Here is a 13,092-nt window from a genome sequence, read left to right on the forward strand (position 1 = left end):
ACCGTTATCTTTGCATGGTCAAACAAATAAACTTTTATTGATTTTTATTCACATTTATTTAGTTGAACCCTGTTTTAACACATTTTAGCTGTTTGAAACAATTGAAGTCGAAAAACCAGTTTGTTATTTTCAATTTATTCCAATAATTGCAAAAATACACATTTAAATAAGTATTTGTTGTAGAAAATGGAACAAATATTAGAGGCTTCTTATTATAACTGTTATTTTATGTGTAAACGTTTCTTTTTAATAATACAAATATACATTCTACACCAGGGTTTCCAAAACTCTTTTTTCAAATTGCCCCCTTTGAAGAAATTAAAAAACCTATTGGCCCCTCGAACAAGATTACTCAAAAAACTACATTTAAAACAATTAAGATCTTTTTTTTTTCTCTTCGTCTGCAACTCAAGAATATTTAGTGTAAGTTTCAAATATACTATAAAAACACCTAAGACCTAAAGGTTAAAAAAATACAACTAACTTTACTTCCTTTTTGATCAGCTTTTCACACAGCTTCTGCTTCTTCAACACCGGACTGCTACTGGTTGACAGTCTCTTGCTTCTCCTGATCAGCTCTTTGTTGTTTGAGGAGTTCTTGGGAGCTTCCTGGGACCTCAGAAGCCTCTGTGTTAAATCTTGGTTCAGTTTTTCCTGATTGAGGGGAACCACCTTTTTGGCGGGTTCAACGTTTTCAAGTGGGTTCGAGGACTTTCTTTTCAGACCGAGGACCTTAAAAAAAATAAATTTTACTAATAAAGCTTTTTAAAATAAAACTGTTTTCACTAGAATATTAAACAAAAAATACAAATTCACTTATAATGAGCAAAACTTGAGACCTTGAGAGATAAAACTGTTTTTGCTAAAACGTTTTCAAGTCATAATATTTAGTCAAACTTTGAAATACAATAGCCAGCAAAGAGAACTTAAAAATAAATTTAATGTTTTAGCTGACACTTGTATTATAATCAGCACAAATAAAACTATTTAATTAATTGACTTATTATTATTTGTTGTCATAAAAAGTATTATTCGTATAGAATATTAATTATACATTATTATTAATATATTTATTATTATTACATATTATAACTTTTCTTTAAAATATTTCTCTTATATTTTTAACTTGAGTCATGCGAGCTTATTTTAAAAAGTCACGTAAGACCTTATTAAAGTACTAAAAAGAACTAATTTTTTTAGATAAGTAGAAAAGTAATTCCATTAAAATAACTAACAGAGCTTCTGGGCTGCGGGGTCTTGAGAACCACCAACGGGATGTTTTCATCGTCCGACTCGTCTGAGCTTGACACCAATTCGTTTTCCTTGGTAGATGCGTCTTTAACAGGACTGATCGGTTCTTGTTTGACCAGGAAAGTTTTGTTTCCAGTCTTGTCTTTGGTGTTTGAATCGCTCGGTACAACTTTAGTGGGACTTATGGGCTCTTGTTTAACTGTGAAAACTGGTATCTTTTTAGTTGAAGTATTGTCCTTTGGATTGCTCAAAGGCTCTTTCGTTGGAGTTACTGGTTCTTGCTTCACCAAGAAGGTTTTACCTCCAGTAACCGTTTTATCTGTACTGCTTGGAGCGTCTTTAGTGGGAGTAACTGGTTCCTGTTTAATAGTAACATTAGCATTAGCTATACTTGAAGTATCTTTAGTGACAGTTTTGTCCTTTTTGCCAAGACCTCTCGTTTTTCTAGTTCTAATCCTACCTGACGCAATATCTACCACAGCTTTATTATTCGATGCCGATTTTGTCTTTGTTGTTTTGCAGTTGTTATTCTTATCTTTAGCTGTGGTCTTAACCTTTTTAACATTGCTTTTTGGTTTGGATAAAACTGGTTTATCTAATACTGGAGTTACTAAAGTTTTAGTTTTTGGCTCTATTGGCTCAATTGCTTTCATTGTTGGTTTATCTTTTATTTCCTCTACAATTTTAGCATCGTTACTGGTTGTAATATTTTCTTTTGGCTTTGTTGCTTTGTCAATCTTAATGTCTTGTGTTTCTTTTCCATCAATATCATTTGAAGTTATTTTATCATTTGCATCCAACTTTACAGGTTCTGAGTTTTCTTCAACCTTTTCATCACTAATTTTTACAATCTTCTTATCTGAATTGCTCGTCTCTGTAACAGTTGCTTCAACCTTGGCAGTATCAGCTTCTGCAACTTTCTCTTTTTTTACATCTAAAGTTTTTTCAACCGTAATAACATTAGTTTCTGCTGCTTCAACTTTTTTAACATCCGGTTTTTTCTTCAAACAGATCAACGGTTCGTCTTCACTCGAATCTCCGGAAGTTGAGAACTTCTCAGGAATCAAGTTCGAAGACACCGAGTCGTTGTCTTCGGTGTTGACTGTGGAACAAGGCTCTGACTTGTCAGTGGGATTTTCTTCTGTTTGCGCCTTGGTTGAAGGGTACAAGTCTTCGTCGTCGTAAGAAGGTAGGGAGCTTTTAGATGAAACCTTATCACTTTCGTCAGGAAGTAAAGGATTTTCAGATTTCAAATCTTTAGATGATATTGTTTCAATCTTTTCAGGAAGATTAGATTTTTCTTTGGACGGAACTTTGCCGCTTTCGTTAGGAACAACATTCGAACTAGAATCTTTCGATGACGTTGTTTTACTCTCATCATCTAATGAACTTAACTTCTCAGTTGCTTTAGAAGCAAATTCTGTTTCCTCAGATTTATCGCGCTCGTCTGGAACAATACTTGAATCTTTAGACGATGTCGTTTCAATCTTATCAGAAACAGAAGTATTTTCATGCTCGGGGTCTTTGGAGGATGTTGTTCCAGCATCTGCTAAATTCAACTTCTCAGCGACTTTCTTAGAAACTGGCTCTGTTTGTTTGGATTTTTCAAAATCTTCAGACAAAGCTGCTGTAACTTTATGGTTATCTTCAGAACAAACTTTCGAAGGGAAAGAACTTTTGGTTGTGATGTTAGTATCAAGTTTCTCAGATTTCTCTTCTGTAGTACTTTCATTGTCTTTGGATGAAGGCAAGGAATTTTCTTCCGAGGCTTCAGGAGAAAGCTGTTTTGATAAACAATTTTCAGTTTGTTCAACTTTTTCTAATGTTGTTTTAGCAGAAAGCGTCTCAGAAACATCCCTTTCTGAAGTGTGTGCATCATTTAATGTTGAAGGTAAAGAAGTTTTAACTGAATCTTTTGGAGAAATGTGATCATCATTATTTGTTGGTATACTTTCGGATTGACTTTTAACTTTCTCAACTGTAGGTGTAGGGATTTCATCAGCAACTTCAGATGGTTTGTCAACAGCTGCTTTTTTCTTATTTTTATTTCTTAAAGTTCTACCTGTAACCTTTTTCAAGTCGTCTTTTGTTGAAGTGTCAACCTTGTCAGACACGGGAACTTTGTCTTCAGCAGAAACCAATTGATCTTCAGGTAAAGGTTTAAACTCAATAAAAGTTTTAGACGGTTTGTTATTGGCTGTTTGTTTCTTATCTACAGTTTCTAACGAACTATCAGACATAGTTTCTGAGGTGTTTTTAGTCATTGCTACAGAGTCAATCTTTACTTCAGCTGTTAATGAAGTTTGGTTGTCTTCTACTTCAAGTACAAACTTTTTATCAACCTTATCAGCTGATAACTGTTTCTCTAACTCATTATGAACAGGCAAAACATCATTTTCAGAAATATCTTGGTCCTTCACAACATCATTTTGAGTAGGTTCAGTTTCTTTAGCACATTCAATGACAGTATTAGATTGAACAACTTTCGCTATTTGCATTGGTTCTAAAGGTTCAGGTGTTTCAGAAACAACTTCAGAATTTTCAGAAACGACTTCAGATTTTTCAGAAGCGACTTCAGATTGCTCAGAGACAACTTCAGATTTTTTTGAAACAATTTCAGATTTTTCAGAAACAACTTCAGATTTTTCAGAAACGACTTCAGATTTTTCAGATACAACTTCAGATTTTTCAGAAACAACTTTAGGTGTTTCAGAGACAGCTTCAGATTTTTCAGAGACAGCTTTAGAGTTTTCAGAAACGACTTCAGATTTTTCAGAAACAATTTTAGGTGTTTCAGAGGCGACTTCAAGTTCTTGGTTGATCTCTTCAGGTTGTTTAGAAATTAAAACATCCTTAGTGACATCTTTATCAACTAGATTTAAACTGTCATCAATTTTGCTTGTTCCAACACTACTCTTTACTTTTTCATCAGCTGTTAAATGTGAAACAGCAACTTTTGGTGGTTTTGAAACACCTTTTGTCACTTTTTTACCTTTTTGTGTATCAACTGTTTTTTTGACAGTTTCTATTTCACTTTTTGAAGCTGGTTGTTTGGAAACTTTTATTTTACTTTCATCAGGCTTGTCAGCTTCTTTCTTTTCTTTATGGTGATCAACAACTGTTTTCTTGTCTGTTTCAACACACTTTGAAACTTCTTCAGTACTTTTAGCTGTTTTTAGTGGGTCAACAGCATTACTTGAAGCTTTACTAGATTTAAAAACTTTCTTTTTACCTTGAAGAGAACCAGAAACATCTCGTGTAACTTCAGCAGGTTCCTTATTATTTTGATCAAGTGCTTTTTTATCTGCTGCAACATGCTTTGTTGGTACCTTATTGTTTTTAGGAATTTGAACGACCTCTTTTGATGGTGGAATCAGTGTTTCTATACCCTCAGCTATCTCAAAATAATCAAAACCAACTTTGGTCATTTCTTCAGCCATTCTGCAAAGCGGGCCTTTGTTTTTGCCCGTGAAATCCTTTACAGTTTGGTGCAATTTTCTGTTATTTGTACTACTCTTAGGCTTGACAGGTTTTTTGGACTCTTTTTTATTTTTTAGTGGATCAGGAACAACTTTAGCCATTTCCTTGTTTACTTTGACTGATAAAGCCTTGCCTTTCAGCAGATTAGCTTTGATGGTTTTGTTGGGTATTTTTTGCTTGGTAGGGCTGGCCAACAATTTAACAACCTCTTCCTGCTCGGAAGACATGAGCATTTCGAAAACGTTTCTTTTCTTCACTCCTTTGTTGGTTAACAGAGACTCTTTTGTGGAAGTTTGATCGCTCGTCGGTACTTCTTTAGGCTTCTCACTTATTTTTACCGGACTAGTTTTAGCTGAAATTTGTCCAGACTCTCTCGGCGGAGACATACTGAGCCTGGCGAACAAGCCCTGATCAGGAACAGACTTTATGCTCACTGAATCTTGTACTTGCTTGGCCTTTTCCGAAATTTTAACCGAAGCAGCTTTAACACTGTTCTGTTCGAGCATGCTGAGTTTGGCAAACAATCCCTGATCCGAACTAAACTTGTTATCGTTACGCTTTATGCTATTATTACACTTCAAAGGACTTTTAAGCGCTTCTCTTGCTTTCGAGGCGAAAACGTTCTTCTTCTTGATGGAGTTCTTGCGCGGCCGCTTGCACTTGGTGGGGCTCTTGCACACGGCCAGGCCCAGGATCGGGTCGGTGACGTCATAGTTGCTCTGCTGACGCGCTTCGCCGGTCACGACGCGCTCCTTGGCAACGAAACCCTCCGTGCTCTGAATGGCCTGCTTGATCTTGTCCTTGTTCAAGCTTTTCAAGTTCTGGAACAGCTGCTGGGACAAGTTGGACGACGACTCCGAGTTGTTGTCGGAGCTTGAACCGAGGAAGGTCGTCATCTCGTGCACTTGCGAGAAAGTGACGTCCAGTTGCTTTTTGGCAGGAACTTCTCCGACACTTTTGCAGGTCGGTTGATTGTTTTGCGCTTCCTGCTCTTTCAAACTGGCGCTATTTTGATTTTTCAAGTCATCTCTATTTAGTTGTTCTGGTAAAGCTTCAACCGACTCCAAACAGTCCTCAATTGGCACTTTACTTTTCTTCTTGCTAGCGGCATCAAGTGGCAAAGAATCCTTCTTGGCTGTTGTTTCATCCGAAGTTTTTGAAGGCTTGTTTGTGATGGCTACTAATTTTTTGTCAGATTTCTTTTTAGTAACCTTAGTTTTAACAAGCAAGTCGTCAGTAGACACTTTGCTGGTCTTTGTAGAACTTTCAACTTTATCTTTCTTGTACTTATCAGAAAGTGGTTGAGCTGTAGCACTTTTGTTTGTATTTTTTGTCGCATTGAGAACTTTTCTATCCGCTTCAACATTCTTGCTTGTCACAGAAACAGCAGCGTGACCCACAGCGTTTGCGTCAAAAGCAATGGGGTTTATTTTCTCATTGTTTTCAGGTTTCTTCTTCACAATCTGGTAGTCGAGAGAGTCGTTGCTCTCAACGTTTTTAATCAACCTCAGAGGAGTCACCGTGTCCTTTTCAAGCTTGTCAGAGTTTTCAAACTTTTCCACCAACGTTTTGACGTTAACCACTTTGAAAGGGGTGAACTGGTGACTTTTAATTTCGCCAGAGTTTTCAGAAACATTTGGTGTATTTTTTACCTCTTTGACTAGTTTCAAAGGAGTGACTGTATTCTTTTCAACATTATCAGAAACATTATTGACTGTTTTATCAGCGAAAGACATGTTTATTTCGTTTTGCACAATTTGGTCTGTCATTTCATTCAAAGTGATACTGACATCCAATTCGGTCTCTGCAATTTGAGACTCTTCTACAGTTGGTGGATTGTTGGACTTTTCAGATCGAGTTTTAGCAGAATCAGCAAATTTGGTAGCTTCAGGTGTTCTTACGTCGTCAGGCTTGTCTGTCACAGCTGTTTGTTCAAACTTATGGGAAGCTTCTTTCTCAATTTTACCTGAATCAGACAAGTCTTTACCAGGCGAAATCTCCGCACTATTGTCTGAAACTTTAGGCTTGGAGCGCAGTGTTTTCTGAGGACTAACTTCATTTTTATTTGAAGCAGCCTTGGAAGGCTGTTTTTCAGACAAATCAGACTTGGTTTTACTGACATCAGTATTTTGAGACTTTTGTGGTTTAGAGACTGCTGAAGGCTGTGTGACAGTCAAGTTAGGCTTTTTAGTTTCAGATTTCGTGTGCTCAGACTCTGAAGGCTTCTTTTTGCAAACGTGCCCTTTTGGAGCCTCTTCAGCAACTATCTGTTTAGGAGAATGTTGTTTTTGAAGATTTTCCAAAGAATGCTTCTCAGCAGGTTTGTTCTCCCTGACTTTTGAGTCATTGTTAACAACTTTTTGAGGCTTGTTCTCAGGCAAATCAGACGTTTTAAAGCTGGTTTCAGTTTTTGTTGACTCAATTTTTTCTGAAGGTTTTTTGCGAAGTTCCGTAGTAGTTTTAGAGCTTTCCACATCCTTTGACAAAGAATTTTCAGGCTTGGAAGGACCTTCAACGTTCTTCTCCTGAGCAGTCTTTAAAACTACTTCTTTTCCTTCAGAACCACTGGACTTCTTGCTGGTATTTTTGTCCTGAACACTAGAAGATTTCAAGTCTTCGTGCTGTGACATGCTCCTCGTTCTAGATCTTGACCGCCTTTCACTTCCAAGTTTTCCTTTCGAGCCAGATGAATCACCTTTTACTCGAGATCTACCTCTTTCGGAAGCAACGGGTTTAGTGACGCTTTTCTGGCCCTGCCTCGTCCTTGAAACAGACCTGGATCTGGTCTTTTGCAGGCGACTGGATTTCAGGTCTGTTTTGGTCACTAACTTATTAATCAAAGAGCCGCTTCTGCTGCGAGTAGCGGTTTTAGCACTAGGCCCAGTAGGTTTCGACTCAATTTTTTTCTTGTAGTTTTTACCTGTCTCAAGGCAAATATCCGGCTTTTTCGGGTCAACTTCCACAGCCTTCTCCGAAGAGCTGTTGGAGTTGGAAGAATTCGATTGTGAGTCGAATTCCGGTAACTGATCAACTCCCAGCCTTTCATCAATTTTTTCCTTGTTGACCCTGTCAACCTCTTCAGCGTTATTTTTGTTGCCTTCCTCGCAAACGCTCTGCCGCGTTTGGCTCCTCGTCCTCTTCCTTTTCATCCTCTGCTGTTCCTCCTTCTCCTTTTTTATCTCCAGACTGATCCTCCTTTTGGTGGCCTCCAACTTCTTTATGTAATTCGTCTTTTCGGGACTTTTCGCTTTGAAGCTCTCAATTTTTTTCTCCAGCTCCTTCTCCATTTCTCGTTTTTTGAGAATTTCCCTCACTCGTTCGGTGTACTTCAAACTTTTGTCTGTTTCAGCTTCCCCCACCACGACCGAGCCCTTTTCTATCTGGCTTCTCGTCGATCTGGTCCTGGGAGACGTCGGCGCGAAACTTTCTGCGAGCTTCTTCCTACTCTTAGGGTTGTTTTCTCCCGAGCCGTCGAAAAATTTGACGCTCTTCTTGGGAGAAACACCTTTTTTAGGAGAAAATTCAACCTGATTTTTCTTTCTGGGGCTTTTTCTTGTAGGATTTTTAGAGCTTGCTTCGGAAGATTTTTCCTGCAACTGATCAATACCCAGCCTTTCGTTTAATTCTTTTTTATTTTTGTTACTTTCTTCGTCATCTGTGTTTTGGGCGTCCAGTTCTTTTCTGTTGTAGTGGTAGGTCTTCCAATTTCTGAAGAACTTCCTACATCTAGACATCCTGTTTAAAAATTTTAGTAATTAGTACATTTTATATTTTCAAAGTTTTACTTAATTGTATAGTTTTAGACCTAAATCTATTTGATAATTAAACGTATATATAAACCATGTTTTTTTTCAAAGTTTGTTAACTATAACAACAATTAGATTATATAGACAAAATAAACAAATTAATAAACAGCTATATAGCTTATATTTAAAGCTAAGTTGAAATAAACAAAAAAAATTATAAAACACAAGTAGTTAATATATATTATCAGTTATGAGCTAGGATTAGTATAAAGAGTTTTTTAACAGTTTGCCCATAGCAAAACTAAGTTTTAATTATTCGTAAGTGTGGAGACCTAAGGAGACTTTTATTAAACAATTTGAGCTAATTTTGAATGAGAAGATATTTAGATATAAATTCAAAATAAAAAAGTATTTACACAACTTTTACATTTCTTACACTTAGATTTTTTCTTGATTAAGTCAATAATTGTCCAAAAAACTTTAAGTTATGACGTCAGCAAACTGAAATGTTTGAAATATAAAATTCGTTTTCAAAGTTTTTTGTTTCAATTAGTTTTACTTAAGGCTTTGTGTTGAACGTTTTTTATTTTTGTGTCTATTTGGAATACAGTTTAGCTTTGTGTGTTTTAAGATAGGAAAAATGTCGTTCAGAAGACTCAAAATTAATTCGGAGAATCCAGTTTTGAAGAGTTTGATCAAAACCGAAAAAGATGAACTGACTTTAATGGCTAGGTTTAAATTTCAAGACAATTTTAAAAACTTTTTATCTTTTTTGCATAAATTAGCATACATTAACATCTTAGTTAAGCATAATATTTTTTTTAATAGTAAATATTGAATAGTTTGGTTTTGGTACTGGTTTTAATTAAAAAGTTTAAACATAACTGACTCATTTTCAAAAAAAAAGTTTATTTATTAATTTCGTTTAGCTCTTTTCAGAATAACATTGCTAAAAACTATGAATATTGTAGAGTAATTTTAGTTATATATAATGAATTTGAAAAGTCTAACAAAAAATAGTTACGTCATAAAGAATAAAAGTCTGTTTAGAAAAAGTTTGAAAAATAGAATAGAGCTATACTGAACTAACTTAAAGTAATTTATAAGACAAAATTGCTAAAACAAAAACATTTAAAATAGTATAAATTTTTACCTTAAACTAAATTAAATAAAAAGCACATTAAAAATACGACAATAACAACAACGAAAAATAATACTACTAAAGACCCTATTTGTAAAGTTTTAAATTGTAAAAATCTCTTTGTTTGCAAATTTTTGGCTCGCGAGATCTAATAAATAGAGATTCTAGAACTGAAAGATGGTAGGTGTTTCTAGCTCGGGATAGGATTTCGAACCTATTATCCAGGTAGTTCTCGGCACAAACAGGGTTGTTGAGGAGGTGCTGATTTTGTCTTATAAATTACTTTAAGTTAGTTCAGTATAGCTCTATTCTATTTTTCAAACTTTTTCTAAACAGACTTTTATTCTTTATGACGTAACTATTTTTTGTTAGACTTTTCAAATTCATTATATATAACTAAAATTACTCTACAATATTCATAGTTTTTAGCAATGTTATTCTGAAGAGAGCTAAACGAAATTAATAAATAAACTTTTTTTTTGAAAATGAGTCAGTTATGTTTAAACTTTTTAAGTAAATATTGCATTATTGCATTGCTTTTTTATTCTGTTTGTCTGATTTAAAGCTTGAAAATATACTTTGCAGTTTCAGCTCTACGAAAATCAAACCTAAAAATGAGAAAAAGAAAGTCAAGCAACAAGAAAAAGTTTGTTAAGACTTATCTGTTTTGATCAGTTTACGAGTTAAACTTCAAGTTATTCTAGAAGCCGTATTACCTTCATTATTTTGGTCAATTTCAAATATTCAAGTGACAATACTTGATAAGTAAAGATTTATTAAAGCTTGTTTATCCAACTGTTTCTAAATTTGTTTATACCAAGGTCATTGTTTTGCTTATTATTACAACTTTTGAAAATTGCTATTACAACATAAATAATAATAAATAATACAAGCTTTTGACAAAAAACAGACATATGCAGTAGATACAAAATTTCTACTTTTCCAGGTGTTTGGAAACCCGAAAGCTATTAGACTGATTCAAAGTATATCACAGCAATCAAACAGGCATGTTAACCACAACAACAAGAAAATAAATAAAATCACGAAACTTGACAAATTAAACAAAAAATTAAATAATCAAGTTCCACAAGTTTGTAGCGGTCCTTTAAACAGCGGTAGAGTTAATACAAAAGTAAGAAGCTTGCACAAGTTAACGTCGGCTATAAAGTTGAAGTTTAGTGATCAAAACATTAATAAGAAAAAAGTTACTTGGGTAGACCAAGTTAAAGGATCGAGCATTGCAAAGTAAGTTTAAATAATATTTGGTAAATTATAGGCAAAACACTTTGAATTTTGACTTAAAAATATAGATTATCTTTTATTAGTTAACATCTTACGCTTTATACTTTATTTATAGTAGATACAGAATAAAAGATAAGAACTTAATATATTTTATTTTAACTTGATTTTTTTTAGTTATTTATTAATAATATGTATTAACTTTCTTGGTTTATTTTTTAATTTAGATACAGTACGATGATTTACGACCACAAATTGAGGAAGTTCAGAGAACAAAACGAAAACGAAAATATTGACGACATAACTACGACTTCTACTTTTCATTGTAATTGCAGGTAAAATTAAAATATTCCATGTTAAAATATTAGTTAACAAGAGATTTCAAAAGAGTTTGTTTCTCTATTTTTATACAAATTTAAAACATTAAAGAGTATGTACTTTCTGTTGTCATTCAGATAAAAGCATTTGAATTAATTTGGCAATTAACCACAATTAATTTTACTAATTTTTGTAAAAGAGTAACAGTTTTTTTAAAGTTCTGTACTAGTGTGAAGCTTATATCACATTGGATAAATTTAATTTATAAACGAATTTTTTCCGTTGTAATTCAGGTAAAACCTTATTGTGACTTCTGCGCCAATTTATCACGAAAGTTTATTATGACATCACTAATGAAACATTGAGTCATAACTATTACGTCATAGTAAACGTTGTGCCAACCGAGTGCACTTTAAGTTGTTTGTCGAGCAAAAACTTAATAAATTGAACAAATACTCGTATCTAATTAAATCTTGACAAACAAGTCAACTTAGTTTTCGTTTAAATTACTCTTTAATTTTCATTAAACATGGTCAAATGTCATATAAGACTTATTGAATTGATAGATAAAATAGTTTTTTTTTTTTAATTCTTGAGATAAGTTTTGTATCATTGTTATTATAATTTAATTTTCAGAGACATAAGAGAATGTCCATTGCAAGGCAGCTGTTTGTCGAAAAACATAAAGTTCAAGATAAAAGTGGAGAACAACAACCAAGTTAAAACTTTTTACGGAACATGCAAGAACTCTACTTTTAAGAGCAGGTTCTATCAGATCAAGCATTTGATGAAAAATAGAAATATGACGTACATGAATCCATTTGCGAGGTTAGTAAAAAAAATTATATATTAAACTTATGTCCATTTGCAAGTACAAGCTATGTGCTGTTATGTTGATTTTTACTGGTAAGTTGTTGTTTATTTGCTTAATTAATATTACTTGATGAAAAATTGAAGTATGTCGTACATTAGTCCATTTCAAGGTTAGTAATATTTAAGTATTTTTAATATAATAGCTTTCATATACTTCTTTGCAAGTTGAAATATTCTGTTCATTTTTCCTTGTAAATTTTGGTGAGTTTGCAAGGTTGGATGCAGTTTTTTGCAGTTCAAAATTACAATTACCAGGGAACCTTTTTCAATTAAAACCATAACAATAACTGTTTAAACGTTATCCAACTTTGTTGTTTGTAATGTAGCATTTGATCAAAGTTGGTGGTATTAGAGCGTTTTGCAGGGTAAATATTTCAAATTTGTTAAATTTCCACCATGATGAATGAACTTTTTCTTCAAGGTGTGCTGTAATTACGAGGTCGTATAGGTGGGTTGAACTTTGAACGTTCAAAATGTTGACAGTTTGTAAAAAAAATAAGAAGTGTGTGTTATTGGTGTTTTAAATAAAAATAAATAAACATTAACTCGTTTACAAGGTAGTCAATTGTACTTTTAGTTGGGTGCTTAAACTTTTGGTTTACAGTATTAAAACTGAGGAAAAGGACATTGTTAAAACTAAATTATTTTATACATACATTTAAACTTAATCAATTTATGAGATAAACCATGTATAATGTATTGTAAATATGTGTTAATATGCTGTTGAGTCTGTATTTAGTTTTAGCTGTTTTTTTTTTTTGTAAAATTAGCTAAAAGCTATTTTCAGTAGGAAAAGATCAAAGAGTTTGTAATTGTGTAATTATGGTTTTGAAAACTCATAATGTGTTTACAAACAGACAAAAAAGCCATTAACTCTCTCTAATCTACATCTCACACGTAAAAGGTGAAAACTTCACTTTTACAACAAGTTCAGACAAAAAAAAATCCTACATAAAAGTTTGCTAACTTAACAAAGTTCAAGTAAACTCTAAACATAGCAACTTTGAAAAACTTCAGTATATTTATGTCTAAAACCTCTAAATG

The 13,092-nt window shown here is 33.6% G+C and overlaps 1 protein-coding gene across 1 annotated transcript in view; it reads right to left on the reverse strand.

Annotated features, from left to right (window-relative positions):
- Window positions 1-13,092, reverse strand: part of LOC145831224 (uncharacterized) — a 65,713-nt gene that overhangs the window by 35,915 nt on the left and 16,706 nt on the right. Inside the window, exons 6-7 of the mRNA XM_082938373.1 lie at window positions 1,236-8,466; window positions 485-732 (exon numbers count right to left, since the gene is read on the reverse strand). Coding sequence (XP_082794499.1) covers window positions 485-732; window positions 1,236-8,466 — 7,479 coding nt within the window. The remainder of the gene's footprint in view (window positions 1-484; window positions 733-1,235; window positions 8,467-13,092) is intronic.

Source organism: Thalia democratica, chromosome 3, assembly GCF_965202585.1.
Source record: "Thalia democratica chromosome 3, ktThaDemo2.hap1.1, whole genome shotgun sequence".
NCBI classification, from domain to species: domain Eukaryota; kingdom Metazoa; phylum Chordata; class Thaliacea; order Salpida; family Salpidae; genus Thalia; species Thalia democratica.